Source organism: Vanessa atalanta, chromosome 28 (genome assembly GCF_905147765.1).
Source record: "Vanessa atalanta chromosome 28, ilVanAtal1.2, whole genome shotgun sequence".
Taxonomy (NCBI): Eukaryota; Metazoa; Arthropoda; class Insecta; order Lepidoptera; family Nymphalidae; genus Vanessa; species Vanessa atalanta.
The window spans coordinates 314,990-341,729 of NC_061898.1; the positions used below are offsets into that span (position 1 = coordinate 314,990).

A 26,740-nucleotide genomic window follows, 5' to 3' on the forward strand; every position below is an offset into this window, starting at 1 on the left:
AACGAATAACCGAACTTAAAACCCGTTACGTACACGTACGTTGCGGTATGTCCTTTTGAAACTAAGAAATGGTATTATTATTTGTAGTATCAGCAGAACGATCGATTTATTTTTTTAAATAAAAGTAAATTTAAGAAATCCAGATTATATCCGCTTCAAATAATAACAAAGTAGGTTGTATACATAATAATAAAAAATAACGTTAATTTTTAGGAAACGAGTATCTATAATAATGTGCAAAGAGTTACTTTATCGTTTTCGTGTTTAGGTCGACATTCGAATAGTGACTATTGTATTCATAATCTAATTCTGATTTTGGTGAAAATGAACCATAATTTATATTAAATTATGGTACATTTTCATTGTAAAAACAACCACAGCAGTTTTGCTTCTACTTTTTTTTTGTTATCGGTTGGCGGGCGAGCAAATGGGCCACCTGATGGTAAGTGGTCACCATCGCCCATACACAATGGCGCTGTAAGAAATAATCACCATTCCTTACATCCCCAATGCGCCACCAACCTTGGGAACTAAGATATCATGTCCCTTGTGCCTGTAGTTACACTGGCTCACTCATCCTTCAAACCGGAACACAACAATACTGAATACTGTTGTTTGGCGGTAGAATATCTTTTAAGTGGGTGGTACCTACCCAGACGCGCTTGCACAATGCCACCTACCACCAAGAGATCACAGATGACATTGACGTTAGTGCTGGGAGTTTTTTTCAGCAACGGTTTTAAGAACTAGTTACTTTATAAAGAACGAACGAACTGTTTCTGGATTTAAAACGAACGAGACGACACTCGGCCACGGCGGCCGTCGTTTTGGTACTGCTTCGCGAACCGGTTGCGATCACGCGTAACTGTTATTGTTATTGTGAATATTAAACCAGTTATAAAGAACTACTTTGGATTTGAATCTTATTCCTACAGAAATACAAATTCAAATTTGGTTGTAGAAGAATTAAAAAATTACGAAACAAAAAAAAAGTTTTCGTAGGCTCCTATACGCTTATTATTTTTTTAGTACAGATTTAGTATTAACTGCTTATTAATATTATTAATCGGGTAATCCTCAGCCGTAATAGTTGAAATTACAAATATTTTAAAAATATTTCTTAACTTTCTGTTTTTTTAAATGCAAATAAGTGCGTGACGGAGAATTAATCCAAATAAATTATAAAGTCGAAGTCTATTTTCAAAATTATCTAATATGACTCCAGTGTTGAATATACATTATTTCAGTAAAGTATCGTAAATATACTAAGTTCTCGAACATATGAAAACAAACCGGTTTATTTTATAACCATTTCGAAGAACTGTTTTGTAAATGTAAAAAACCTGTTCGTTTCGTTTTACGTAAAATCTGGAATGTCCCAGCACTAATTGACGTCCACAGAACATAAAATAAATGCTTCACGTTAATAGTCTAATTTTAAAGCAAGAAAATATAAATAAACTATTATTAACAAAAACGTTTTTTTAAATTTCTGGTTTCATATTGGTCGTATTTCAATTGGTTTAGTAATAGTTTTAGTAAGGCATTACAAAAATAATGTCTCCTGAGTATAAGTTCAAGATAAATAAAATATATTTTTTGTTATCTGTCTAGATAATTCTAATTTTTATATAATTGTACGATATACTCAAATGACATCTAAAATAAACGTATAAAATAATGTTACTCACGATCGTTTTCATCAATTTCTCTCGGACTTTCGTAGTTTGCAAAAACTTCTGCATGTTTTCGCTTCAAATGTAACCTTAAATTCGCAATAGTCGATTTATGTGACAGAATTTTTTCACATATATTGCATTTAGCTAGTTTTTGTTGTACATCAGTTTTTGTAAAATTTGCCCATACATGTTTTTTTGTTCCGTTCCCAGAAAATTTACGACGTTTACGGTTACTATTTTCAGATTGTAATATAAGCGCCCAATCAATTGAATCCGAGTGTTTAATTTTCATGTGATTTGCAAGCTTGTGTGGACGAGTGTAGTCAATAATATCGGAACAGAAAACGCACTTGGCCCGTTTACCGTCGAGTTTATCGAAAAAGTTCAAAACGTAGTTTGGCATTGTTAAAAATGTACGATTTAGAAAGACAACGTTATTTACGTTATAACGGATGACGTTAAATGGCTTTGTTACGTCAAGTCGTCAACAATGGATTTTTTTAAGTCCATCATCTCGAAAAGGCAAAGGCTTTGCATTATACAGCCAACGTGGCTGTAGTTATTAACATGTTAACTTATATAGTCAATTACAAAGACTCTTATAATGTTTATATAACCCAAGATTGCTAGATTAAACATTTTGGAAATAAAGGATGGAATAAAAATGTTCGATATATTCCTATTTATAATTATGTTTCGTTCAAATTTCCAATAATGGTTATAGTCGAATTTCGAACATTGTACGAACACTAGTTTTATTTACAAATATGCATTTTATTGCTTGTTTTAAAACGGTCATATTTAAAATTTAATCTTAAACTCAGAAACAGGATATCTTATAAGAAATGCATGCTATAATTAAATAAAGATTACAATTGACATTTTTAAGAAGTGTTAAAATTAAAAATTTTGAAGGAGACTAGAAAAATAATTTATGATCTTGGTGGATTGGGGATACTAATAGCTTCTACTACGTATTCCCTATACGTTGTAGAAGCTATTAGTATCCTCCAGCGGCTTCACCGCGTGTAAACTCTATATTATATGGTATGCATAATCATGATGATTTGTTATTAATTAACGCGTGAAACTTGAAGGCGTAACAAACGAATAGACAAAGAAATTATCTTTCGCATTTATGTATATATTATAAAGTTACAACTTAAAAAAAACTCACGATCGCTTTCATCAATTTCTTCTTGAATTTCAATTGTTTCAACTTTTATTATTATTATTAAAGATATTTATATTATTAAAGATTTGTTTTTATATTTCCTTTTTTTTCGCGCCATTATCATTTTCGTTCTTCCTTTTTTTCTTCGTTTTTCATAGGTAACGCGTCTGATAGTTTTTTTTTTATTCGCCGATTTCACACCTATCGGTCGAAGACGATCGCAGCTATCAATTGACGCAATTTTTGATGATTAATTCATAAGTATAGATTGTAATAAATTACAAGAAAGTAGACTCGTTCGTCGAAACGTTAATTAAAGAAGTTAAAAACAACGTTGTTCGTTGTGAAATTATGAATAAACGTGTTATTTTTTATATCGTCGTTGCGCATGCAAAAGTCGCGATGGTTTTTTTTTCTTATCTTTAGATTCTCATGCCGTTTTTAATCGTTATTTCAATTTATGTAGCTTTCGATGTATGAACGTCACATATCTAAATTTTAAAACTTTAAAATTATTGAAGTTATCACGAAACTGTTTTTACAGTACGTGCGTATTGAAATAACGATTAAAACGGCATAACACTGTGACTTTTGCAGGCGCAACGACGATATATATTATAGCCTTTCTTGCAATGGCAAGGCTTTTACATCATACGGCCGACATGGCTGCCATAACTCGTCTTTTTAACTCCTTACCCCGTAGGGTCAGACTGGCCTGGTTACAAAATCAGACTACTTGTAGATAACCTTTTACTGGATGAAACTTTTTCAATCTTTGATATGCATAGATATCATTATTAAATAAAAGTGATTATTGAACTAAGTTTCTGTTCCTATGAAGACTAACATTTTAATCGTGAGATCACATGTGACGAATAATAATTTCAAATGAAAGAAAGTCAGGCTTATTTAATATATTTAATGTACATTATTATTTATAAAAGTGAATACATCTTAATAATATAATCTCCAAAAGTTCGTGTAAAGTTTATTGTTAGTTTATAATTGACTTATTTACAAAAACTATATTTTAAAAGTGAAGATATCATTCGTATAAACTACAATTTAATATTATGTGTGGTAACATCGTTACAGAAAAACAGAAAAAGTTATCATAACGAGATTCTAAATACATTTTCTACTGATGTAAAAATGTTTCATAATATACAACACTATTATGACCATATTTATTTATTATTCATAAGTATTCCAGGACAAATTCTACTAACGGATTTTCAAATTACGGCAATCGAATCGAACTGCAGTCATTGCCGTTTAGCTATTTTCCAATTGAGGTCCGGAAGTTGGATCCCATTGGAATCGAGAAAATATTGTAACCATTATAATTTAGTGAACCATTATAATTTAGTACTGAGCCGAGATGGCCCAGAGGTTAGAACGCGTGCATCTTAACCGATGATTTCGGGTTCAAACTCAGGCAGGCACCACTGAATTTTCCTGTGCTTAATTTGTGTTTATAATTCATCTCGTGCTCGGCGGTGAGGAAACCTGCATGTGTCTAATTTCAACGAAATTCTGCCACATGTGTATTCCGCCAACCCGCATTGGAGCAGCGTGGTGGAATATGCTCCAAACCTTCTCCTCGAACGGAGAGGAGGCCTTTAGCCCAGCAGTGGGAAAATTGACAGGCTGCTAATGCTAAAAATGCTAATGCTATAATTTAGTAGAATTAAACCCAGTTTTATTTAACGAGGTACGTTCCACAAGTGACATATGACAAGTTGAGTTGAACGTCATCATATGTGTCAAAACGACATCAAAACAGATAATTTATAAAAAAACAGTTAGAGGTAATTTATAAAAATCTTATTTTATAATTAAAAATATAATAAAATTACAATATCTCCATATCGTCTAAAACGGACAAGCTGAGTCTATATCTCGGCCAGTTCAATGTGATTGGTAGACTCGGTTTCGGAGGCTTTTCAGTACTTGAGTCACTTTCCTCTGAGTCACTCTCTGCAAGGCGAGAGAGATTGGAGACTTGTTTTGACATCTCCTGTGCTAAATCCGGCGGAATTAAGATCTGTGAATAAAAAATACACATTAATTAATAATTATTGTTTCATAAATAATATTGTCTTAGTTTATAAAATGTTTTTGGACTTTAAAATGTTCTATAATAAAGTAGGGTGTAATTTACTTTATGACGGGAGAATTACAGAAAATGAATCATTTGATTTAAATATTCAAAATAATTGCTTATTATCTATTAACCAATTATATTTCTCTAAATATAACTTAACTCTAACTAAGCTGATAACAATTTCGTCGTCATTTAAACGTCGAATTCACGAATCCATCATAAATACCACAGATTATATAGATCTAATTGTGTCAAATTTAGTTCAAAGTTGTATATTTTTTTATCCTCCTCCATTAAATTCCACTTATTTAAAACAAAATACGATTTTTTTCTTAGCAAGAAATACTGCGGTGTGGAGGCAAAGAAGGAAATCAAAACATTTATTTATGTAAAGTCTTATAAGTACAAACCGCCATGTTACAGGATTAAATAGGATGTAAAATAAAATCTAAGTATGAACTTCTTACGTCCGTCACTGTAATTTTATAGATGTTATACAACAGTTAAACAACAAATGTTATTAACGACTACCTGAAGCCAGGCTCCTTTAGTTGCGTAAGGCTTCTCCGGCGTGACGAAGGCCCCTACCACAGTAGGTGGCAGAACGGTGACAGCACGAGGGCCTTGCCTCCACGTGAAGTGATGAGAGTGTAAAACTCGACCACTGAAAAATAAACATTTTAAAATAAATTATCACTTCTTATAAACTTAACTTAATAAACACAAAACATTAGAAAAACATATTACATCTTGTTGAGGCATTTTTTGTTTTAATACATAACATAGAGATCGAATAATATTTTAGGACATGACAACACTGGGGTTAAGTCATAAAACTTAGCTTGACAATTGACAATTGTTGGCAATTTGGATCGGTCTCATCGCGTCGTTACAAAGTACTATTAAATGTTAATACACAGAATTTTGTTGTGTATTTAAATAGAAGAAGTCATATTTATCATGAATAAAGCAAGAACGAGCCGAAAACAGATGTCAATGATTATAGATTTTATGGAGAAGTGAGTAATTAATCAACGTTAATGAGTTGATAGTTATACAATAACAACCGTTTAGTTTTTATAATTTACGTACGGCATAGTCAAAAAAAAAACAAATCTTAGATTTACGTATTCCTTGCAATTTGGTAATACTCAGCTATTTTGTACGCTACAAACATTTCATGATTAATATATCTTTATTTATAACACAACACTATTCCGCTAAACTGCTTATAAACTAATTAAATATTGTTTATTTGGCATTTGTCCTCTTGTGGTTGGAATAGACTATAGGAAGTTATCTATTTAACTTGGAAAATATCGTTTCCTCACAAAATACTTGCAGAGATATGAACATTAAATTTCATGAGAAAGATGTAGTACATTCTATGGTACATTTGCGGTATCAAAGATTTAAAATAGGAATAAAGAACTAACTCATGTGTTCTGGCCACTGTGGTCATTTTTAAACTATACTAACCAATATACATTAACATTACAAGTGTAATGTTAATATTCCCCCACATTTATCTAGGGCAGTGATCAGACGTAGCAGAAAGTAACCAAAAATTTGCTAATCTAAACTTAAATCCTATTCCCAGACCAATAATTTGAATGTCATGACAAAAAAATTGTATCTTAGATTATAGGTTCACACTTGTGTAGGCATGTCTGTATTTTAAATCAAAATCAAAGTATTCTTTATTCAAGTAGGCTCAAAAACGCAATTTTGTATTGTCATTTTACAGAACTGTAAAACATAAAGTTTGAATAGTTCGGAATGTAGATTCCACCGAGAAGAAACGGCAAGAAACTCAGTAGTTACCCTTTACCACCATTTTAATTACAGAGTATGTGAACAAAGTACATTTAAATTTTTACATATCCTGCCTAGTAATAAACAAATACTAAAGCTGAGTTTTTTTATCTTTAAAATAATCCTGTATTGAGTAATATGCCTTTTGTCAATATTTTTTAACATGAGTTTTGAATTTTTAATACACTAAGTAAACATTACTGTGAAATCTTGTATTTAGTTTGTGAACAAAGATTGTCACAGTGCTTAATTTGTCTAGTTTAACTCAAGCTTGACAGAAGAGTAAGTACATTATGAAAATGCATGAATTGGATAAAAATCTTACATTTATAACCCTCCACAAAAGTTGGGCATTAGCTTTGCAACAGGCTGATCCATTTCTTTATACTGTGTCATAAAATTACAGATACGGAGACATTCATAAACCCAGACAATACCCGGCTCAAGAGATGATAAAAATGAAATGGAAGGAATTGATAAAAAAATTGAACAGTATAAGCGACGGACACTATCGTTCGGAAATTCGGTGGGGTAAAGTAAGATTGTAGTCAATATTATATTCCATACATAAAAAATCATGTCGTCTATACTAACATACACTTGAAAAGTTAATGTTGAACCTAGAATCTATTAAACTCATTAAATTATTCTTCATTAGAGTCCATTTATTGTGCATGGATGTAGACTAATATCACACTTAAAATCTGTGAGGATAGACCCGTGTTACATTTTACTTAAATGCAACAGTGCTATGTAGATATTATGGTATCGTAGTGACTATGGTAATTGTCAACGACAGGACCGGAGATGTTACATACTTGCTGCCTGTTATTTCACAGGCAAACTTCAACGTAGAAGTCTAGGTAAGTGCCGTCCACTCATCGGTTATTCTAATCGGGCAAGTAATAACTGATGACTGAATGGTACCTACTCAGATTGACTCCCCTCACTACCAGCTGTCTGCAATGTTTAGTACTACAAGATATGCACATTTTTTATAGTCGCTGTATTGTTTGGAGTATCGTGTTTTTAATTTGGTTATGACGATGAAATCATGAGTGTATTTTTGTATGATATTTGCGCAGGGTGACGTTAAAACTATATGACGTTTCCGTCTAATCCATTACATCATCTAATTAAAATTATAAATGTTTAATTAGTGGGGGATTGTTATAGCAGCGGAGGAAAAAGATGAAATTACATAAATCATAAACGTAATAATCGCAGGACAACCTACTGGGTCCAATCTACACCATCCAGAAACCCACAGAACCCACTCAAATACAAAAAAAAAGTTATTGAATATTATAAAAATAATCATCAAAATTAGACCAATTTTACATACATACAGAAGATTTATACGTATAAATATTTAATGTTAAATATAAATACATACATATAATATATGTACAACCTCTCTCACTATTAATTTAGCTGGAATTGGTCTAAATCTCTTAGAAATAAGGCCACCGAAACACAAGGTGTATTTGTGTTAGGGCAACTGTGTTATATGTTATATTTATTATATAAAACTAATAATTAACGCATTAAATTAATGATTGATTTTAATAATTTTGACATAGGATGTTTGGCTGTGACCTATACAGCTGTAATAGTCATTCGTAGATCAATTTTTGATATCTTCAACAGATATTAATTCAGTTTCCTTACTTATAACATTCATGTGTGTTACATATAATAGTATCTTAAATTTTTAATTTTTTTTTTGTAATAAAGGTTAACCTATAAAATATTTTTGCTCAATTTAACTTGACTAATTAAAGTTCCATTTTTTCCACTTAACTACTTATATCCACTTTAATTTTAATTTGAAAGCTTTAAACAACTCTAATAAATTAGATCAACAGCCAATCATAACAGATCAGTTCAAGGTCATAATTTTGATTTTTACTCCAAACATCGGAATCGGCCATATTGAATTGGTGACCAAATGATTGATCTATCTTTTTGTATATGAATACATAAATTTTTTGCAGCTTAATGCGTTCATACCTTGTAGCGTAATATATTTAAAAAAAAATTGAACGATCGCTTGTCAAAAAGGCTCAGGTTTAATTTTTGGCGCGAAGTTTGACTGCTTCGGACAATGGGACATACTATTGCTGACTTTCTGAGTACTAGAAAATTTGTCGTTTTAGTTGATTTCTGTTACTAAACATTATTTATTTAAAATAATGTTATTGTTGACTGTTATTATAAAGTCAGATAGTTATTAATGTTTTCTTTATAAAAAAAATCACTTCTAGTTGGTTATACATATAATTTTGTAACTATATGTATATGTAAATATACTAATTACATTTTATAAGTGGAGTTAATGGTTATTGACTTCCAGACAGGAGAGATAACGTACATATATAATTGTATTTAACTAACATGACTGTATGGCTGATGTTGAAAAAGAGTAACTACGGAGTTTCTTGCCGGTTCTCCTAGGTAGAATCTACATTCCGAACCGGTGGTAGCTTTACTTTAATCAGTTTGTGTTAAATGACTCGTACAAGCCTACTTGAATAAAGTATATTTTGATTTTGATAACTTTAACTAACTGTACTTATATGTTCTTTGTAGTATTATGTTCTTTATCAAACAGTCGTCTGAAAGAGGTCACTCTCTTAAGGCATATTCAACACAAGATTAGAAAACCATAGATGTTAAAAAAGTGTGGATTTTCACTCGTTGGCTTTCAGATAAGATACATTTATATGCAATAGGCTATATGACAATACGAAAAATAAAGTGTCAATTATTGTAATCAGTATATATTGTGAGTTTAAAAATGGTTATTTATTAACGAAAGTTGAAAATAATAATGAATTTATTCAAAAATCCATAAATAACAATACATTTTTTTAAACGTTCGTCACGTGACACAAAACGCTCCTGATTGGTCGGGTTTATAAACCTTGCTTGTTAACTTCGTTAGAGATTGAAATAAAACTAGTTTTTGTAGTTTTAGTTCGTGGTCACGGGCAGTCTGCCCGTGACCACGAACACTGCAAAGTGCTCGAAACGTCGGGATGTTAAAATAATTAATATACGCGATTAATACCGTTAAAAACTAGTTTTATTTCAATGTGTAATAATCGCGAAAATCTAAGACAACATTATTCGTTAGAGATTTCAATACAGGCAAGTGACGTAACCGACCCCATTGCAGCGCCATATTGTCAAACTAGCGTTTTCGCGCGCTATTTAAATATGGAATTAGTGGTTTGATATTTTTCAGCAAATATGTACTAGAATTAAAAAAAAAAACTTTTACTGGGTTCCTTAACCTCTACTAAATAATATAAAATGGATTTTAAAAACCAGTCCAACAACCTATTGTGTAAAATGTTGATTCATAAGTACTTGTAAATGCCTACTTGAATAAAGTATATTTAGTTTTAATTTTGGCAAATGCCTTCTGTTCGTACCAATCTTTCTCTTTTTCATTATATAAATTATAATAACAAGTATATCTCTTTAACCATAATAGTATTTTTTATAGGTTTGGAGCGATTTTAAGAATAATGCTCGGAGAAAATTATGTAAAATCGTCAACGTATCCAAGGGTGGTCCAGCAGTTAAATTTATAATCACTGACTTGGAGCATCGGGCGCTTGAAATTATGCAAAATAAGTCTCCTAGCAAAGATGAAGTAGTAGAGATCGCTATTGATGGACAGGTTTGAAACATTTTTGTCACACTAGAAACCTTTAACAGTCACCAGAGTCCTGGGAACAAGGGTTATGTGACTCTCAATTAAACAGTCCTCCGAGTAAACCTATGGAACATTAGGTCTTATTTTGTATTAAAATATATTGAATATTATGTTAAGTTTTTTGATATATGTTATAAATAGCATATATGGCAGCAGATACTGGGTTCAAATCCCAGGTTTTTTCCAAAAGAAAATATTAATAATAGTTCAGGGTATAGAAGTTAGCTGTTTGTGTACTCCTGACTCAGAAATTATGTTGAGCTTGCACACTCCAGTCTTGAATTATGTGTATGTATGTTTTATTGACTGATTTGACACGGTGCCTTATCTCAAGACAGCAGCCAAGTACGCAGGACATATTTATTGTTCACAAGAGTGTGTGCAGTCACAGCTGCACTCTAGGCATACGTCCGATGTATCGAAACCAATCTAAAATAGGATGTCGTCGGAACTTCAGATGTCAGCATCTAAAGAACTATGAATATGGTTTGGTACGTCAAAGTACGATAACATTAAACTCATAAAATATTCGCCCCATCTCTCTTTAACTTTACAGTAACCCACGTGTGAGAAAAAGATGAAGCGTTAAACCAATTTCGATATCACATCCTTCTCATCTCTTTCTCACATATCGTACATTGTTGAGTTAAACAGAGACGGAACGACATCTGAAATCGGATATCGCCTACTCTCTATCTTTAGCATAAACAACTTCTTTGTGTCCTTTCGAGACACAGCTGTATACAATCTTCCACTTTCCATAATCTGGGCTGTGGCTGAGATTTATTCGATACGAATAACCAATATACTTTTATCGGTCAGCCCTTGGGTCAGCACCCAGTTCTCAAGGTCTACAGCATTATATCCAGCCACTAGACCAAGGACCAAGTCTCGGATTAAGGATGTGCATTTATAATTGCCACTATAATTTCTCCTACATTCCTTGGCGATTATATTGAGAATTGCCATCATGTCAAGTCGTCAGTGTATACGTACGAGAGATTAGTCTTGCGAAGTTTTTATTGAGACATTTGTTCCAGGTACAAGAACAGGAGGAAGGAAAAAGTTTATCGAACGCATCCGTCCCGGACTATATGAATTCAGTCGTTAAAACTGAAGACTGTACAATGAGTATGTCAATAATTCCTATTTATGGCACAGAAGTTGCTCATCCAGATTTACAGTTTTTTTTTAAACAATCTATATGTACAAATTATTACATCAAAATTTGTTCAACCATCAGTTGAGTTACTTGGTTAATAAGATTAACTGTTACATTCAAAGTCAAAGTCAAAAATCTTTATTCAATATAGAAGTGTTTGCACTTGCTTATTGATTGTCAAAAATCTACCACCGGTTCGGAATTTAGCACCTCGGACCTGAGAAGAACCGGCGAAAGAAACTCAGCGGGATATATTTTTTTTAACCATTTTCCATGAAGGTTAAATTATTAAAATGAGCGTTTTATATATACATATATATTTTTAAAAAAAAGACAAGTTAGCCCTGAGGTTCTAGTCCTAGTCTTCTTTACAAGCCGGTAGCGATAGATGGCGCTGATCGAAAATGTCACTTTCCTGAATCGCCCTATCTAGATATTCTCTACTAAGCATATAGATCAAATAAAATTACACTTGTGAACAGTAGAAAGCACATACCTAGTTACGTCGTACACATTAGGATTTAGGTTCTCGTGAGTCCATGGTTAAAGAGACAGGGTCTCTCTAATTATTATTATGCAAGCGATTAATTAAATATAAATTTCCAGCTTCCGACACACCAGAAACCAGCAGACAATCACCCCTAATCGAAGAAACTCCAAAACCTCAACAACCCACCACCTCCAGTCAAGCGATAAAAGATGCCGTAACCCAACTCATCTTAGAAGCTGATAAGAATGGAAGGGATTACGGCAGGCAACGGGATAGGATCGACGTTGATTTAGAGAGGGAGAGGATTAGGCAAAGAGATGAGGAGTTACGGCTGAGGGACTACGAATTAAGGGAGAGAGTGAGACAGAGGGATGTGGAACTCCAGCTACAAGAGAAATGGCTGGAGTTCATGAAGGAAGCGATGCACCTTATCAAGCGGCATCTAGATAAATAATATACACAAACATCCTATGCTTAAGTACAAGTGTTTTATTCGATCTGCTCGGGGAACTGGCAACTAATGTGTTAAAACACCTGGAGATTTGGAGCTTGCTAGTCTGAACTCAAACTCATCAGTCAAGATTATGTGTTCTACGTAACCTCTTCCTCTTGACTATAAGGTAATCTCGGATATTGTATCCCTTCTATGTGTAACAATGGCTCAATCCTTTCAATACTTCTCAAACTAAACAATATTGATGTTGGAGGGAAGCGTGGCTGATATCAGGCCATTATAAATTTTATGATGGCCAGAAGTTAGGAATTTGGTAGAGTTTATCACCTCGGTGGTATGGCTTTGTGGAAGATACCACCCACACATCAAATATTCCATCATACATAATGGTTTGAAGGGTGAGTGAGCCAGTGTAACACTCAAATACCTATGTTAAAGAATCGCGTTTTAATAACGGTGATGTAGTTATCGGAAATTTATTAGTAATAATATGTATATTAAATATTTAAGTGGAATAGTGTTGTATTATAAATAAAGATGTATTAATCAAGAACTGTTAGTAGTGCGTAATATACCAGAGGTATTATTATCATTGAATATGTAAATTTAGGGCTTAAATATATTACACTAAGGTCATAAATACGGTGTACTCACTCGATAGCCAGCGGCAACAAACTCGCGCCTTCAGCGTTTAACATAACGTGGACGCCGTCTAAGTATTCAACTTCATCGTCACTCCGCCATGAACCCTGGAACAGATACATTTTTTTATATACATAAATTAAGCAAAGGTGTATATTCATAATGCCAAAAATTCAGTAAGAGGAAAACTTAAACTAAAAAATTATGTTTTTATTGGTTTATAATGTTACTAATCCTCAAAGAGGCCCACAAAACTAGGAGATATCTTGGGGGGTCAGTGGCCTAAAGATCAATGACGTCATTTGTAAGATTGAATATTATTTTAGGTTGGTAGTACAGTTGTTGGTCGATTTGATGTAAAGTTAAGTTTGTCTGCTGAATATTTATATAGGATAGCATTGGCAGTTAAACAATCTTCTGGCAATTTCTATGATTTTATAGAAAACTAGTTTTCTCTTGCGTCTTTACCCAATCATAAGAAGGTGCTGATTGTAAGTTTAGTTACATATTACCGGAAAATTATGTGCACTTGTAAACTATAATCTAACTCTGTGCCAAATCCTATCAAATACATTCTCACTAACAAACATCAATCCATCCAAACTTTCGCATTTATATCAAGATTGTAAACAATTAAAAAAAATCTGACAATTAATTTCCGCTGTTTCTTTCACTGGTTCGTTTCTTGCCGAACCGGTGGTAATAACTTCAATTATCAATAAATTTTTAGCATTATTACCTGCATTATTTCTGGTAACTGTGGTAACGCTCGCTCGATGCTGGTCATCTCGAAGCTGTCTATTGACATGTTGTGACCTGGTGAAAAAAGTTGGTTTTATCTTTATTATAAACTAGCTAATATCCACCAAACCGCATTGGAGCAGTGTGGTGGAATATGCTCTTAACTTCCTCAAAGGGAGGTTAGCCCAGCAGTGGTAAATTTACAGGCTGCTAATGTAAATAGCAGCAAACTAGCAACTGTTAAAGACTGATCCGAGATGTACACGGGTAGCCGGAAGTCGAGGGTCGTTTGGGTCTATGTAGTTCAAGGTCCAGGTCGTTGACCGAAATGTCGCTGAGAAGGAAGTTTTGGAGGATAAAGATTATGCTTTCATCGGGAGGTAATAGTGACTGGATATTATCGAGCAGATTGACATAGAAGTGGCGCGACCGTAGTTCTTGGATACCTAACTGCGAAGCGTTCTATGTTGGGACCTTTGGGTCGCTTTGGATGTTCGGGATTTAGGAGACTTGTAGACTGGCTCAGGTTTGTCAAGGTGTAACGATTCCCCGTATTGTAAGAATTTTCCCCTTCCTTCTCTTGTACGGATTGTGTTCTATAATAGATAGAAGCTTTCCGCTGGTTTTGAGCAACACGTTCGTGATATTCATTTACCGGCAGAAGTGCATTAACAGTTTATTTACGGAGTATTTCCAAAAAGTGTATGTGGTGGAAAATTACCCTTTACAGTAAATTTGCTCGCTAATCTATCTAAATATCGTTTGATTCAATCAAATTAAAAGAAATTCTCACCTTCCGCTCCCCTGTCACTCATACAGCTCAGGCCCCTCTGGAGAGTATCTTTGATCTGTTGCTCCAAGATCGGAGATAATTGACTGGCCTGTTCTTCTGGACTCTAGATGATATAAGCTTCAATTAGTTGATATACATATATCTATATTCTATTTCCACCATAACATGAAGAAAGCCAATTAAACAAAATGTGACAGCAAATTGCCGCGATATCATTGGTCGAGAGCTTAGTTAATCTGTGATATTCACTGTGGATTTGCGAGAAAATGCCGTTTTGAACGGCGACGAAACTGTTATCGGAATGTTGGTAGTAAAAAAGGGGAAATAAGTAGTTAAGTGTAATGGGTGTTGTATTATAAATAAATATACTGTAGTAAATTAATCATAAACTCAAAGTAGAGCAAAATATAGCTGAGTTATTAGCAAATCGCATGAAATACGTAAATTTAATGTTTGTTTATCTTTTTTCCTACTTCCATTGGAATGGGCCATTTAATATAATGTATATGATTATATTATTTATATATACAGCAGGGTCAAGGAGACAAGTCAAGTCTTTTTCTTAGTAGTCATAAGTATTCTATTTTAGGTGTAGACGTTTTAATCATTCAGCAATATATTTAATACCAGACCTAAGATGATCCAGTGGATAATGTGAATTTTAACCGAAGAGAGCCGTCTCCCATCGGATTATGAGCGTGAAGGAAAACATGGTATGCTTGTATTTATGCACACGCTTGAGAACTCTCTCGAGAATGGATACAGTGACCGCTATATATAGTAAGGTATCCTGCATTTTAGACACTAAAATGATGTCACCCTAATCTGTATATGTATAAATTTATTTTTGAAAAGTAGCAATGTCCCCTTTTAAGGAATTAATAATATCCTATTTACCCCTCCAATTAAATTCGTGCCAGGTATGGGGGACATTAGCCCAGGGGGTCAGGATCAAACTTGCGACTTATCGCTCAAACCATTCCGCTGTTGACGCTACAATAGACATTTAGTATAGCATCAGGCCTCAAACTCATAAGAAAGCAAAAAGCAGCTGGCCCGCGCGTCACCTGCTGGCGCCGCAGCCAGCGCACGCGCGCCGACACGCCGGCCAGGTGCGCCGCGCGCGCCCGCCCCGCGCCCGCGCCGCGCGCCGACACGCGCCGCCCCGCGCGCGACACCAGCCACGCGCCGCCGCACCTGCCACACGCACGCCCATGACGCATTGGCGGTGGGAGGAATGAGGACTGGCTAATGTTTCCCATGTCCATGGCAGGCGGTGACCACCTCCCACCAGGTGGCCGATTTGCTCGACAACCTACACCACGAGGCGTTAAAGAAAAACATCGCGGGAATCTGTCATTGAGAGAGGTTTCTTCAAGATTTCGTTTTTTTTTTATATATCATAGTTATGGAGCAGAGATATGCCAGTGGATAAAGCATGCATGTGTTCTGACTGGCAGCAGATCTCGAGCCCATGTGAGTGATTGGCAAAGGGAAAAGTCACAAGGAAATCAAAGCATGGTATGTCGATTGAAACTACTCAATACTTTGTATATTATATCATATAAGCCTAAATGTCCCGTACATTTTGGTTTGTAGTAATGTGGCATAAGTAACTCTTAACTCATTTGTTTGTCAGGAGCTGGAACTTTATTATTATAATTCAACTCACTTTGGATCTTCGCTAATCATTTTTAAGACTTCGAAGCCAGACCCTCGCTGCGCCGCTCGCAACTCTCTACTGGTACAGCCCACCATCTGCAACCAATTATTACTGATGAGATCATTATGAATACCAAAGACATGTCTGGTAAAAATTTGCCATATATGTAATCAACTAGAATTGGAGAAGCATGGTGAAATTACCTCAAAATCTTCTTTTAAGAAGGAAGAACACTAAGAAGGTCGAAGCCATCAACGATATTCGTATATTACAGCTCCAATTACCGTAAGAGTGGGGGTAAATTATAGCTGTCGAATTGCGAATTAAGTCTGCTCTATGTTTAATGATTACCTGAAGGAAGGTAACAGTTCCATGGGGAGTGTGAGCTTGTGGCAGACGAGGGTCCTCTGCTACCAGCAAGTGTCGCAGTCGACTGCGCCCGCCGTCTAGTGGCGCGTGCCACGACACGTGGTCACCAGCCATGAATTTGTTACCTGAAAATCGACAATTAGTGATAAACACATTCATTCAGTTAATTTGTTTTTCTAAAAAAATTATGGATTAATACTAAGTATTGTTGTTGGGGACAAGTACAAATATATGTGTGTGCTTTGTCTGCTGACGTTTACGTTACGTAAGTTTACGATGCCGCAGATTCAAACGCCGAGGTGGGCTGTTAACGTTAACGGAATTTTTTGCCATTAAAATTCTTAAAAGGTTGGAGCGTGAAAATGTTGCCTGTAAAGATCCTCCGAATAAACTCTTTCCATTCCTGTCAGATTTCCCGTCTAAGCGGATTTTAAGAGAAGTGTGGATACACTGGATAGTTGTTATAGTAGAATAGGAAAACAGCTGAACGGTAATTATAACATTATGGTTCGATTGAATGACAATTTATTTGATAAAATGTAATTTTGTTAGTAGAATCAGGAGGACAAGGCAGGTACTGACTTGACTGGCCCGTGACTTGCACAAAGCCTAAAACCATAACCGAGCTAATTGCGCCCACAAACAAGAGAACGCAACAGGTAAAATAGCACTAACCTGTTGTGAAAATATATCTCGCTAATGCCTGTAGTAATGTGGCCGGCCAAAGAGGAGGTTCTCTCTCTTGAGATTCGAGTCTGAAAGTCAGCTCCAGACCATACCCTGAGCAGCATTCCACGGGATCTGGCTCAGGGTGCACCCGACCGTCTCCATGGAGGTCTGATAGTCCGAAACTGTAACAATATAAATAATTACAAATAACTGGAAAAAAAGATCTGTGGAATTATAGGAATATTGTTTCTATTTAATATTTAACTAAATAATTTTCAATCAACTCCTCGCTTATGATTTGTTTAATGCATTTGATTGCGTACAACACAAAATGCTTCTATACAAGTAAAAATATTAGTGGTAGTTACACCTTACTAGTAATAGCAATCAATTTATCGTTATTACTTCAAATTTAAGGCAAAGATTATCAAAATTTTCATGAATAGAAAGGAGAAAAGCCTACTGAATCTGTGTTAAAAACGGGAGTTCCACAAGGATCAAATGTAGGTCATTTTCTATTTTTAGTTTATTCTAATGATTTTCCAATTTATGTTTAACATATTTGATACACCGTATTCTTCGATTGGTTTACATTTAATTTGTACGAAATTCATAAATATATTAATCAATTTAACTTTTTTCCTTCCGCACAGCTTTCTTAGTCGTTAGGTACAGGTGATCTGGAAAAGGATGCCATTCTTTTTGCGAATAGATTGATTTTTAACGTTGCTTATTTTATTACTCTACTATTAATATTTGAGGAGTATACAAATAGGAAAGTCAAGAGTGCTGAGAAGTTAAAACACACATGTAAATCTTAACCGAAGTGTGCGGACTCAAATCTGCACACTACTGCGCTATCATTTGCACAAATTTTGTTTATTAATTCCTGGACTACAATTTTCAGTCTATTTGTAATAATAATTTAAATACATACCTAACATAATGCCAGTGTGGCGGTATGTTCTCATCAGGTTTGCCGGCATTCCAGTACATACTAATATAGTCCAATGGGTCTTGACCTCCGAGCCTGGAAGAATATAAACAGCTCATATTATATATAAAAAGACAGAATGAGCACACGGAACATTAAAGTAGAGCAACAAAAGTTAATACAAAATATAGCGAATTGTTAGTCCATGATAAATTGCTTGTTAAATGACTAATTAAGTGTGAAAAAAATTATATTTACCAATACTTAAGTCTTGTGGTGACTTGAAGAGGATTAGGCTGATCTGGATATACTTTGGAGCAAACATCATACAGAGCTTTCAATCCCGGAGGCATGAGGCGCTCTAGAAAATTAAAAAAAAAAAATTACAAATGTATACAACCGCAACTGATACGGTAAAACATACAAAATTAATAATAAAATAACATATAAAATCGACTTCGTAAGTAGAATAACAATGTCATTAAAAACACCTGTTTGATTCAACTCATCAGTTTGTTGCCCTTGTAATGTGGCAGCATCAGGATTCATCGTCGCTTGCGCAGGCGCAACGAACGCTAACGCACTATTACGAACAACACCGCCCCCTGAGCCACTTGTACCTGACATTACTTGTTATTTTTATGGTTTAACTTAAATAAATAAAGTTAGAAATAATATTTTAAAATTAAAACGGGATTCAACGTTGTTTACGCATCCACCATTTGTTTTAATTTAATATGGTTGGTGTAATTGTCTGTCAAAGTTACTAAAAATCTTGCCATAAGCTTTTCAAGCTACTGACCACGCTGCCAATCCAAAATAACAATAAAAATATAGAAAATAGCTGCTATTTATATGATATATATAATAATAAGAAATCATGAATTCTGTTATCGGTATGCTGTTATTTTTTCCTTCTCTAATGATTAAAATTAATTAAAATGCTCCGAATATTTCTGGACGAATTGTCAACTAGCTGTCATTCTACCGGCTATACACCCGCCATTATTCGTTTTCAGTTTGACAGCGGATACTGTTTGTATAACAAATATTTTGCTTATTTATATTTTTTTCAATAATAAACATCGCTCTGGTACTATTTATAGCTTTGTTCGTCACTTTTGGAAATCGTAAGATTCGTGTCGTGATTCGGTAGTAGTGACAAGATGCGGTACATATTTCTAACCACTATTTTTAGTGTTGTTTTTGCATATGAAAAAGACATGACTTTTAGTGTCCAAGCCGGGAAAATGGAGTGTTTTTATCAAAAAGTGTCCGTGAATGAAGCAATTGATGTCGAATATCAGGTGACATTTTATTTAGTCCAAATTAACCTTAAATATTTCTTATCAGTAACAAAACAATTAAATGGTAACATAAAAACACTGATAACTATCGAACCGACGAATCGGCAATAATTTTCTATAAATACCTTCATTTGATAAGCTTGTACAGTACAGTGGCGTACTAAATCTGAAGGATATTTTAACTACATTTTAAATTTCAAAACTCTCTTATAATAGAGTTAATAAAATGGCAAAAATATTAAAAGTAAATATTGCACTCTTAGCGAAAAATCACCAGAACTCCAAATTTGTAAAATAATTTTTATTGTAAAATAATGACTCAATTCTAAGGGGTTAGGTTAAAAAAAACACACACATGAACAAAAATATGTTTATTTTCTTTGCTACAACTTAAAGATATTATGTTTAAGACAATAAGTGTTATTTTAATTTTGGCTCACAATCATCTGTTACAATTCACTCAAAAGTATTTAATTAAGTTAATATATGAACATATTTATGAATCATACATTGCTATTACTAAATATATAATTTATCATTGACCCGTTTGTTTAGTGTCCTACGCCTTGTTATTTCTCAACATTTAATTACACCTATCTAGCAAATTTTGACACCCACCCAATACTCTTAAAATAAGACATTAACACACTTAGATTTAATTCTTCTTAAAGTCAACAGTACCATAGTTTATAAGTTGTCTAAAGCTGTTGTAAGGACCTCTAAGCAAGTCAAGAGTTCGGCATAGACTGTGGGTCGGTGACAATTCAGGGTTGGGGTAGACGCTAGCTAATGAATACCTCACATAACTTTGAGTACACAAATTCAAAAATCAAATCAAAATACTCTTGTACATCAATACATTAGTCACATTCAAGAAAGATGCATAAGAGGAAGATATCACTTAAACAGTGATATCTTCCAGGCAACCTTAAGGTAGAGGGAAGAAACAGATAAAAAGAGATAGGGATGTATATAGTAGAGATACACACAATGTTTCCCTTCACAGCTTAGGGACCATCCATTTATTAAGTAAGACTATTTTCGCTAGTTTTTGAAACCCTCCCCCTCTTATATAAGGAAAAAATAAGAACTGGCCGATCCCTTCCCTCCCTGCTTAATATTTATTACGTAAGAATCTAAAGGAGAAAATGAATACACATTTGTTTTATTTTACTGTTTATTTTTCAAAGTAACAACTTTTTGAAATGTGTTTATACGTAAGAACTATCGAAACTCCTTCCCACCCCCTTGTAAGAAAACATAAGACATGGTCCAGCCTCCCGCCCCCTCCTAAATCGTCTTACGTAATAAATGAATGGCCCATTAAGCTACAAAAAAAAATACTAGGTAAAAGAAATATGACTTCAAATACCTAGACATGTAAATGTAGGGATCCTAATTATGCAGAAACATTGCATTGCATGTACAGAAAAGGTACCTAACATCTGCCCTCGTACACATGCAAAGCCAGGCTCAAAATTATTATTCAAACACAAACTCAAATTCCTTTATTTAATATAGAAGCATTACACTTACTTATTGATGGTCAAATTAAACACTACCACCGGTCCGGAAAAAGGAAACACCCTGACCTGAGTTTAGTTTAGTTTAGATAGTAGTAGTAGTAGTTTAGATAATCTTAAATTCTTAATTCTATTTCAACAGGTGATAGACGCTACACACGGTGAGCTGGACATATCGTTCCAGATGGCAGACCCAGTTGGTAGAGTTATTGTAGCTGATTATAAAAAACCAGAAAACGGACACCGGCACAAATCGTTGTTAGAAGGCGACTATAGATTCTGTTTCGACAACAGTTTTAGTACGTTCAGTGAAAAGACTGTGAGTGAAGTGTTATAATTATTTTAGGTTTTTTATTTTTGCTGCGTATGGAAAGAAATAAGGGCCTGTTGATTTCCACTGGGCAAAGCCCCTCTTAAGTATAGGAAGGTTTGGAGCTCGAGTATCGACTTTGACACATCATTCTGATAATTGTTGATCGATATTCACGTGGCGTAATTTCACCCCGCAAGTGCAGGTTACCTCACTGAACTATAAACTCTAATTATGCTCAAGGTAACCTAGTGCTAGTAGCTCCGCTCATTTAAACGCAATTTTCGATTGAGATTCAAGTTTTAAAGAAATTTGTTACCATTTTTTACTGTGGCGGACAGAAAAATGTGCCACGTGATGGTAAGTGGTCACCCCACTCATAGACATGTGCTGTAAAAAATATTATTCATTACTTACACCAACCATTACTTTCGTCACCAACCTAAGGAACTAAGATGCTATGTCCCTTGTGGTTGTAGTCACTGACTCACCCATAAAACCCTAACAACCATAAGAAGTAGCTTTTGGCTGTAGAATATCTAATGAGTGGGTGATACCTACCCAGATGGGCTCGCATAAAGCCTTACCACATAATTATTACGTCCTATAAAAAAGTCCACTGAATTTTCATGTGCTTAATTTGTGTTTATAATTCATCTCGTGCTCGGCGGTGAAGGAAAGCATCGTGAGGAAACCTGCTTGTGTCTATGTGTATCCACCACAGTTGTACCAACCCGCATTGGAGCAGCGTGGAGGAATATGCTCCAAACTTTCTCCTCAAAGTAGAGGAGGCCTTAGCCCAGCAGTGGGAAATCTACAGGCTGTTAATGACGTATGAATATATATATGTAATATTTATAATGTTACCATTCTTAAAAATATTTTTTTGTTTTAAGGTCTTCTTCGATCTCATGATCGAGAACGATGACACGAATGAGAAGGATTATGACGATGATAAGGAAATGGAGCTCGGTAAATATTATCTACATGTTATCTTGTATATTAATAGCGTAGACCGATTTCTGTTCCAGCGATTATGGGACGAAAGCTGCACTTAAAAGATCAGTTAAGATATGATGAGCTTCAAGGAATTAATTTTAGAGAGCGTAAAAAAGTAACTGGCCGGGTAGAGAGCGCCGCTATGTTAAACGAACGGCGAACAGACGTAGTCAGTTTACAATGAATTTAAAATTAAGTCAAAACCTGTTATAGTTTCGCAATTTGTAAAAATCATTTGAATTGACCCACTGGGCGCTAATAATTGGTTTATTACGTATCGCGTAATATAAGTTTGCCGGTCTGAAGTTAGGCTCTCCGAAACGTCGCGTGTTTAAAATGGAGGGAGCCTTAGTAGCGGGTATTCGACAATCGTTGAAGCTTTTCCAAAAATAAGTTGATTTCCAAAAAGCGTATTAATATAATTGTACACGACTATTACACAATATACATTGTTGGGTGCGATAGCTCGTGTTGAAAGTGGACTGTTTTTTTAGGTATTTATAATCGAACAAATTTTGCGGTCGAAGAAATAATCGCTACCTGAACAAGATGCGTGTCCATGTGCATGCCATGGATTTCGGTATCAAATTCGTTTCATCTCTTTCTGACAAACCGTACAACGTAAAGTTAAACAAAGACAGGATAAATACCCGTTTTGCAACCGATGTCACAAAAATCGTATATCGCCCACGCCTACAGCTGACTAAATTACTGCTGCGCCCGTCCCCCGCTCCTCTTACGCCTCTCGCCTCCTTCAACGTTGAGATGACGACTCAACGTATAACTACTGAGTTTCTTGCCGACGAGCTGGTCCTTTTTAGTCCAGAGTACTTGAATAAAGGGAGGAAGGATCGCCAGAATACTGCTTTTTGTGTTGACGGGGTTGCCAAAGCGGTTATTTATTTTTATTTATATATATAATATGCTTCCTACCCGTCTCGACTTCTTACGGGTACCATAACGCTCTATATACGAGTATACAGAGAGAAAAAGATGAAATTATCTGCTATTCTCTACTAAAAAATATATAACAATAATACATATAAGCCTTCCTCTTGAATCAAACTGTACATTGACAAAAACCGCATTAAAATGCGGTGCGTCGTTTAAAAGATCCAAGCGTAAGACTTAAAGCGATTTTTTTTTCACTATGTAGATTAATAAAATATAATTTTAAAGGCAATGCAGCTGAAACATACATGATGCGCGTCAGAGATATATCCGAGTCGGTGAACAAGTTGAAAGACAACGTCTCCACGGCGAGGAGGCTGCAGGAACTGCTCTCGGCACACGAGGCGAGGGACAGGAACCTCGCTGAAGATATGTGTTCCCGGTGAGAAATTCTTCCATACAATTAATGGCCAAAAATCCTTTTCTTTCAAAGTTCTTCTATAGTTTGTACAATTCTATAGTTAGAGGGGGGCAGGAATCCAACGAAATATGGTCAATTACTTAAGATTTATTATTATACAGGTTGACTGGTGAATTACTATCGATACTTGAGGACGTGATATTTGACGATCATATATGACAAAATAAAAATTAATATAACATAAATATTAATAAACTTCTAAGTAAAGTTAACCAAAAGTTATGTAATTAATTACGCATCGTGTGAACACCCTAGCTGCGTTATCGATACAAAACAGTTATGTAGGTAGGTACATTTAGTTATCGCGCGGTAGTTTACCTACATCCAAACGACTAATTAGCCACGGGGCGGGGGTGGGGGGTAGCGACACACGCGTGCGGCGGCGTGGTGTTGTATCAGCACGCCGCCGCACGCGCCGCCGGCAAGGCTGAGAACGTGTCCACACTTTATTTATTTATACGGAAATTTGGTCAAAAATTAAGTACCTATTTTTTTTTACATAATTCGAATGAGAATCATGTACCGAGTATTCTCCTTAAATATTGATAGTAATTCACCAGTCACCCTGTATATTCAATTATAGAAATTTCAAAGCTACATAATATATCTTGCCTCGTTGGTCTATTGGCTATAAGGGTTGGTTGGTTGGTAAGTTGGATATAAGGCCGCAGCTCCCGAGGTCCTGGAGCCAAATCCCAGGTCAGACCAATAAAATAGTATTGGTTTTTCCAATCGAAAAATTCTCAGTAACCCGGAGTCTAGAAGTTGACGTTAGGCCGTTGGTGCTGCGCCTGAACTCTTTCAGGTCGTGTCGGATTTTCCGTCCCATCGGATTATGAGGGGGGGGAGAATAGAGAGTACACCTGTGTTTGTGCACACACGAGCTCTATAATGTGTCCTGCGTAGTCGGCTGGTCTCCCTCGAGGTTGGCTGCCGTGACCGAAATCGGTCATACATTACATTATATATACATAAGCAGCCTGTAAGTTTCCCACTGATGGGCTACGGCCTCCTCTACTTTTGAGGAGAAGGTATGGAGCATATACCACCACGCTGCTCCAATGCGAGTTGGGGGAATACACATTTGGTAAAATTTCGTTGCAATTAGACACGTGCAGGTTTCCTCACCCGAACCTCAACCCAAAATCATCGGTTAAGATGCACGCATTCCACCACTGGGCCATCTCGGCTATCTTTTCGGGTTCTTGGCTCTCCCGGAAATCGGTCAGGATAACATTATCATATTGGATATATTCTTATTTTCAGGGTAATGTCGTGGTCTCTGGGTCAGATCATGCTGATGATGGTGGTTGGTGTAACACAGGTAATATATGTCATAAATTCTATTAATAATAAATAACATAATGTAAGATGCCATATATCGTTAAAATGTGAGAAATCACAATAATTAATCTTCAAATTTAAATTGTGTTTGTGATGTAGCCGGTAATAAAATAATGCAAGCACACTAAAATCAATAAATTATATATATCTTATATATATATATATATTTGTAATCATTGTTATCAGCATATTATGATTTAAATGATATATTTCAGGTATATTTCTTGAAGAGTTTATTCGAAGACAGTAGAGGTTTGAAGAATTTGGTCCCTGGCTTCATGTCACAGTGATATCAACTTAAATCCTGTAGATAATCAAATAATTCAACACCCCAACTTTACAGCTGGTCAAAATACTCGCTCCATTTTTTTATCTATTGTCATTGGTTTGCCAGTTTATTCTCAAACTAGCTGCTGGGCATCAGTTGCCATTGCTTCCTCATTGGTGTAAACCTTCCCAGTGAATGGGATATTTGATACGTTTTGGTAAGTCCTGATATTAACACATTAAATCAAACTGTTCAGCTTTAGATAACGGGATAAAATTTATATGTTAAACAAAAATGTTGATTTAAAATGAAACAAATTTTAAATTTGATTTAATTTCAAACAGAGATTAATGTTGCCATATGAAAAAATAAGTTACAAAATGTCTACAAAAGCATGTGTTCAATTTTTTAAATTGTAACATTCAACAATTATTTTTGTCTGTGTACTTTTTCTCTTATTAGGGTTAATATTGTATTATGCAAAGGCACAAAATTATCGTCACAAACGAAGCAATAATTATTATATAAGTATAGTAATACATGTATTATAGATATTAAAAATACAAGTGACAAATTATCTTATAAAAAAGCTTTGACTACATTATGAACCATAGTTTTTTTTATATTTTTATGATATAGAATGGCTGTCAAGCCCATAGACAATGGCGCTGTGAGATATATTAACAATTCTTTGCATCGCAAATGCGCTAACAACATCGGGAACTAAAATGTTATGTCCCTTGTGCCTTACACTGGCTCACTCGCCCTTCAAACCGGAACAAAATAAAACTGACTGCTACATACCCAGACGGGCTTGCACAAAGCCCCACCACTAAGTTAAATAAAGTGGTAGATCTTTATGGTACCCACTTACCACTATATATTCTACCGGCAAACAGCAATACTTAGTATCAACAAGAAGCAGACTCGCATAATTTACAAAAAAAGGAGTTTCCTCAGACTCACTATTATATATATTATCTATTATATATACGCTATTCTCATTCGAGTATCCTTTATGTCACTTCTGACGTTTAACGATTATCTTATGTGGTAAGCAGTGAGTTAGGATTCTCGAGTGAACACACAGGATAAATTGTTGCCAGTGTTTTATGTACAAATACATTGTTAAATTTTTGATATGACCTTGAATCTCGGTATACAAAAATATACGTATAGTTTATTTAAATGGTGTTGA

General features: G+C 34.9%; 4 protein-coding genes across 8 annotated transcripts in view; 2 read left to right on the forward strand and 2 right to left on the reverse strand.

The window, feature by feature from the left end:
* Positions 1-2,116, reverse strand: part of LOC125074681 — a 29,755-nt gene extending 27,639 nt beyond the window's left edge. Inside the window, exon 1 of the mRNA XM_047686060.1 lies at positions 1,692-2,116. Coding sequence (XP_047542016.1) covers positions 1,692-2,082 — 391 coding nt within the window. The 5' untranslated portion in view covers positions 2,083-2,116. The remainder of the gene's footprint in view (positions 1-1,691) is intronic.
* The window catches only part of LOC125074682 (general transcriptional corepressor trfA-like), a 51,297-nt gene extending 38,116 nt beyond the window's left edge, over positions 1-13,181 (forward strand). Inside the window, exons 1-5 of one of the 5 annotated variants that reach the window (XM_047686061.1) lie at positions 5,833-5,979; positions 7,182-7,311; positions 10,290-10,466; positions 11,543-11,633; positions 12,271-13,181. In XM_047686061.1, coding sequence (XP_047542017.1) covers positions 5,921-5,979; positions 7,182-7,311; positions 10,290-10,466; positions 11,543-11,633; positions 12,271-12,608 — 795 coding nt within the window. In that variant the 5' untranslated portion in view covers positions 5,833-5,920 and the 3' untranslated portion in view covers positions 12,609-13,181. Of the gene's footprint in view, positions 1-5,832; positions 5,980-6,994; positions 7,058-7,181; positions 7,312-10,289; positions 10,467-11,542; positions 11,634-12,270 lie in introns of those variants that run through there. The other 4 variants (XM_047686066.1, XM_047686065.1, XM_047686064.1 and 1 more) reach the window with 4 other exon arrangements.
* Positions 4,472-19,133, reverse strand: LOC125074680 (suppressor of fused homolog). Its single transcript, XM_047686059.1, has 12 exons — positions 18,911-19,133; positions 18,678-18,780; positions 18,423-18,515; positions 17,492-17,667; positions 16,799-16,941; positions 16,457-16,542; positions 15,852-15,981; positions 14,785-14,887; positions 13,990-14,066; positions 13,263-13,357; positions 5,492-5,624; positions 4,472-4,900 (listed from the first exon to the last, which is right to left on the reverse strand). Exons 1-12 carry the CDS (start codon positions 19,044-19,046, stop codon positions 4,709-4,711), a joined length of 1,467 nt encoding a protein of 488 aa, XP_047542015.1. The 5' UTR covers positions 19,047-19,133; the 3' UTR covers positions 4,472-4,708.
* Positions 19,134-19,443: 310 nt separating this feature from the next.
* LOC125074898 (transmembrane emp24 domain-containing protein 5) lies at positions 19,444-26,336 on the forward strand. The gene is made up of 6 exons (XM_047686390.1): positions 19,444-19,726; positions 21,392-21,568; positions 22,456-22,531; positions 23,738-23,891; positions 25,197-25,254; positions 25,490-26,336. The coding sequence occupies exons 1-6, from the start codon at positions 19,586-19,588 to the stop codon at positions 25,562-25,564; spliced, it is 681 nt and encodes a 226-aa protein (XP_047542346.1). The 5' UTR covers positions 19,444-19,585; the 3' UTR covers positions 25,565-26,336.
* Positions 26,337-26,740: the final 404 nt, after the last annotated feature.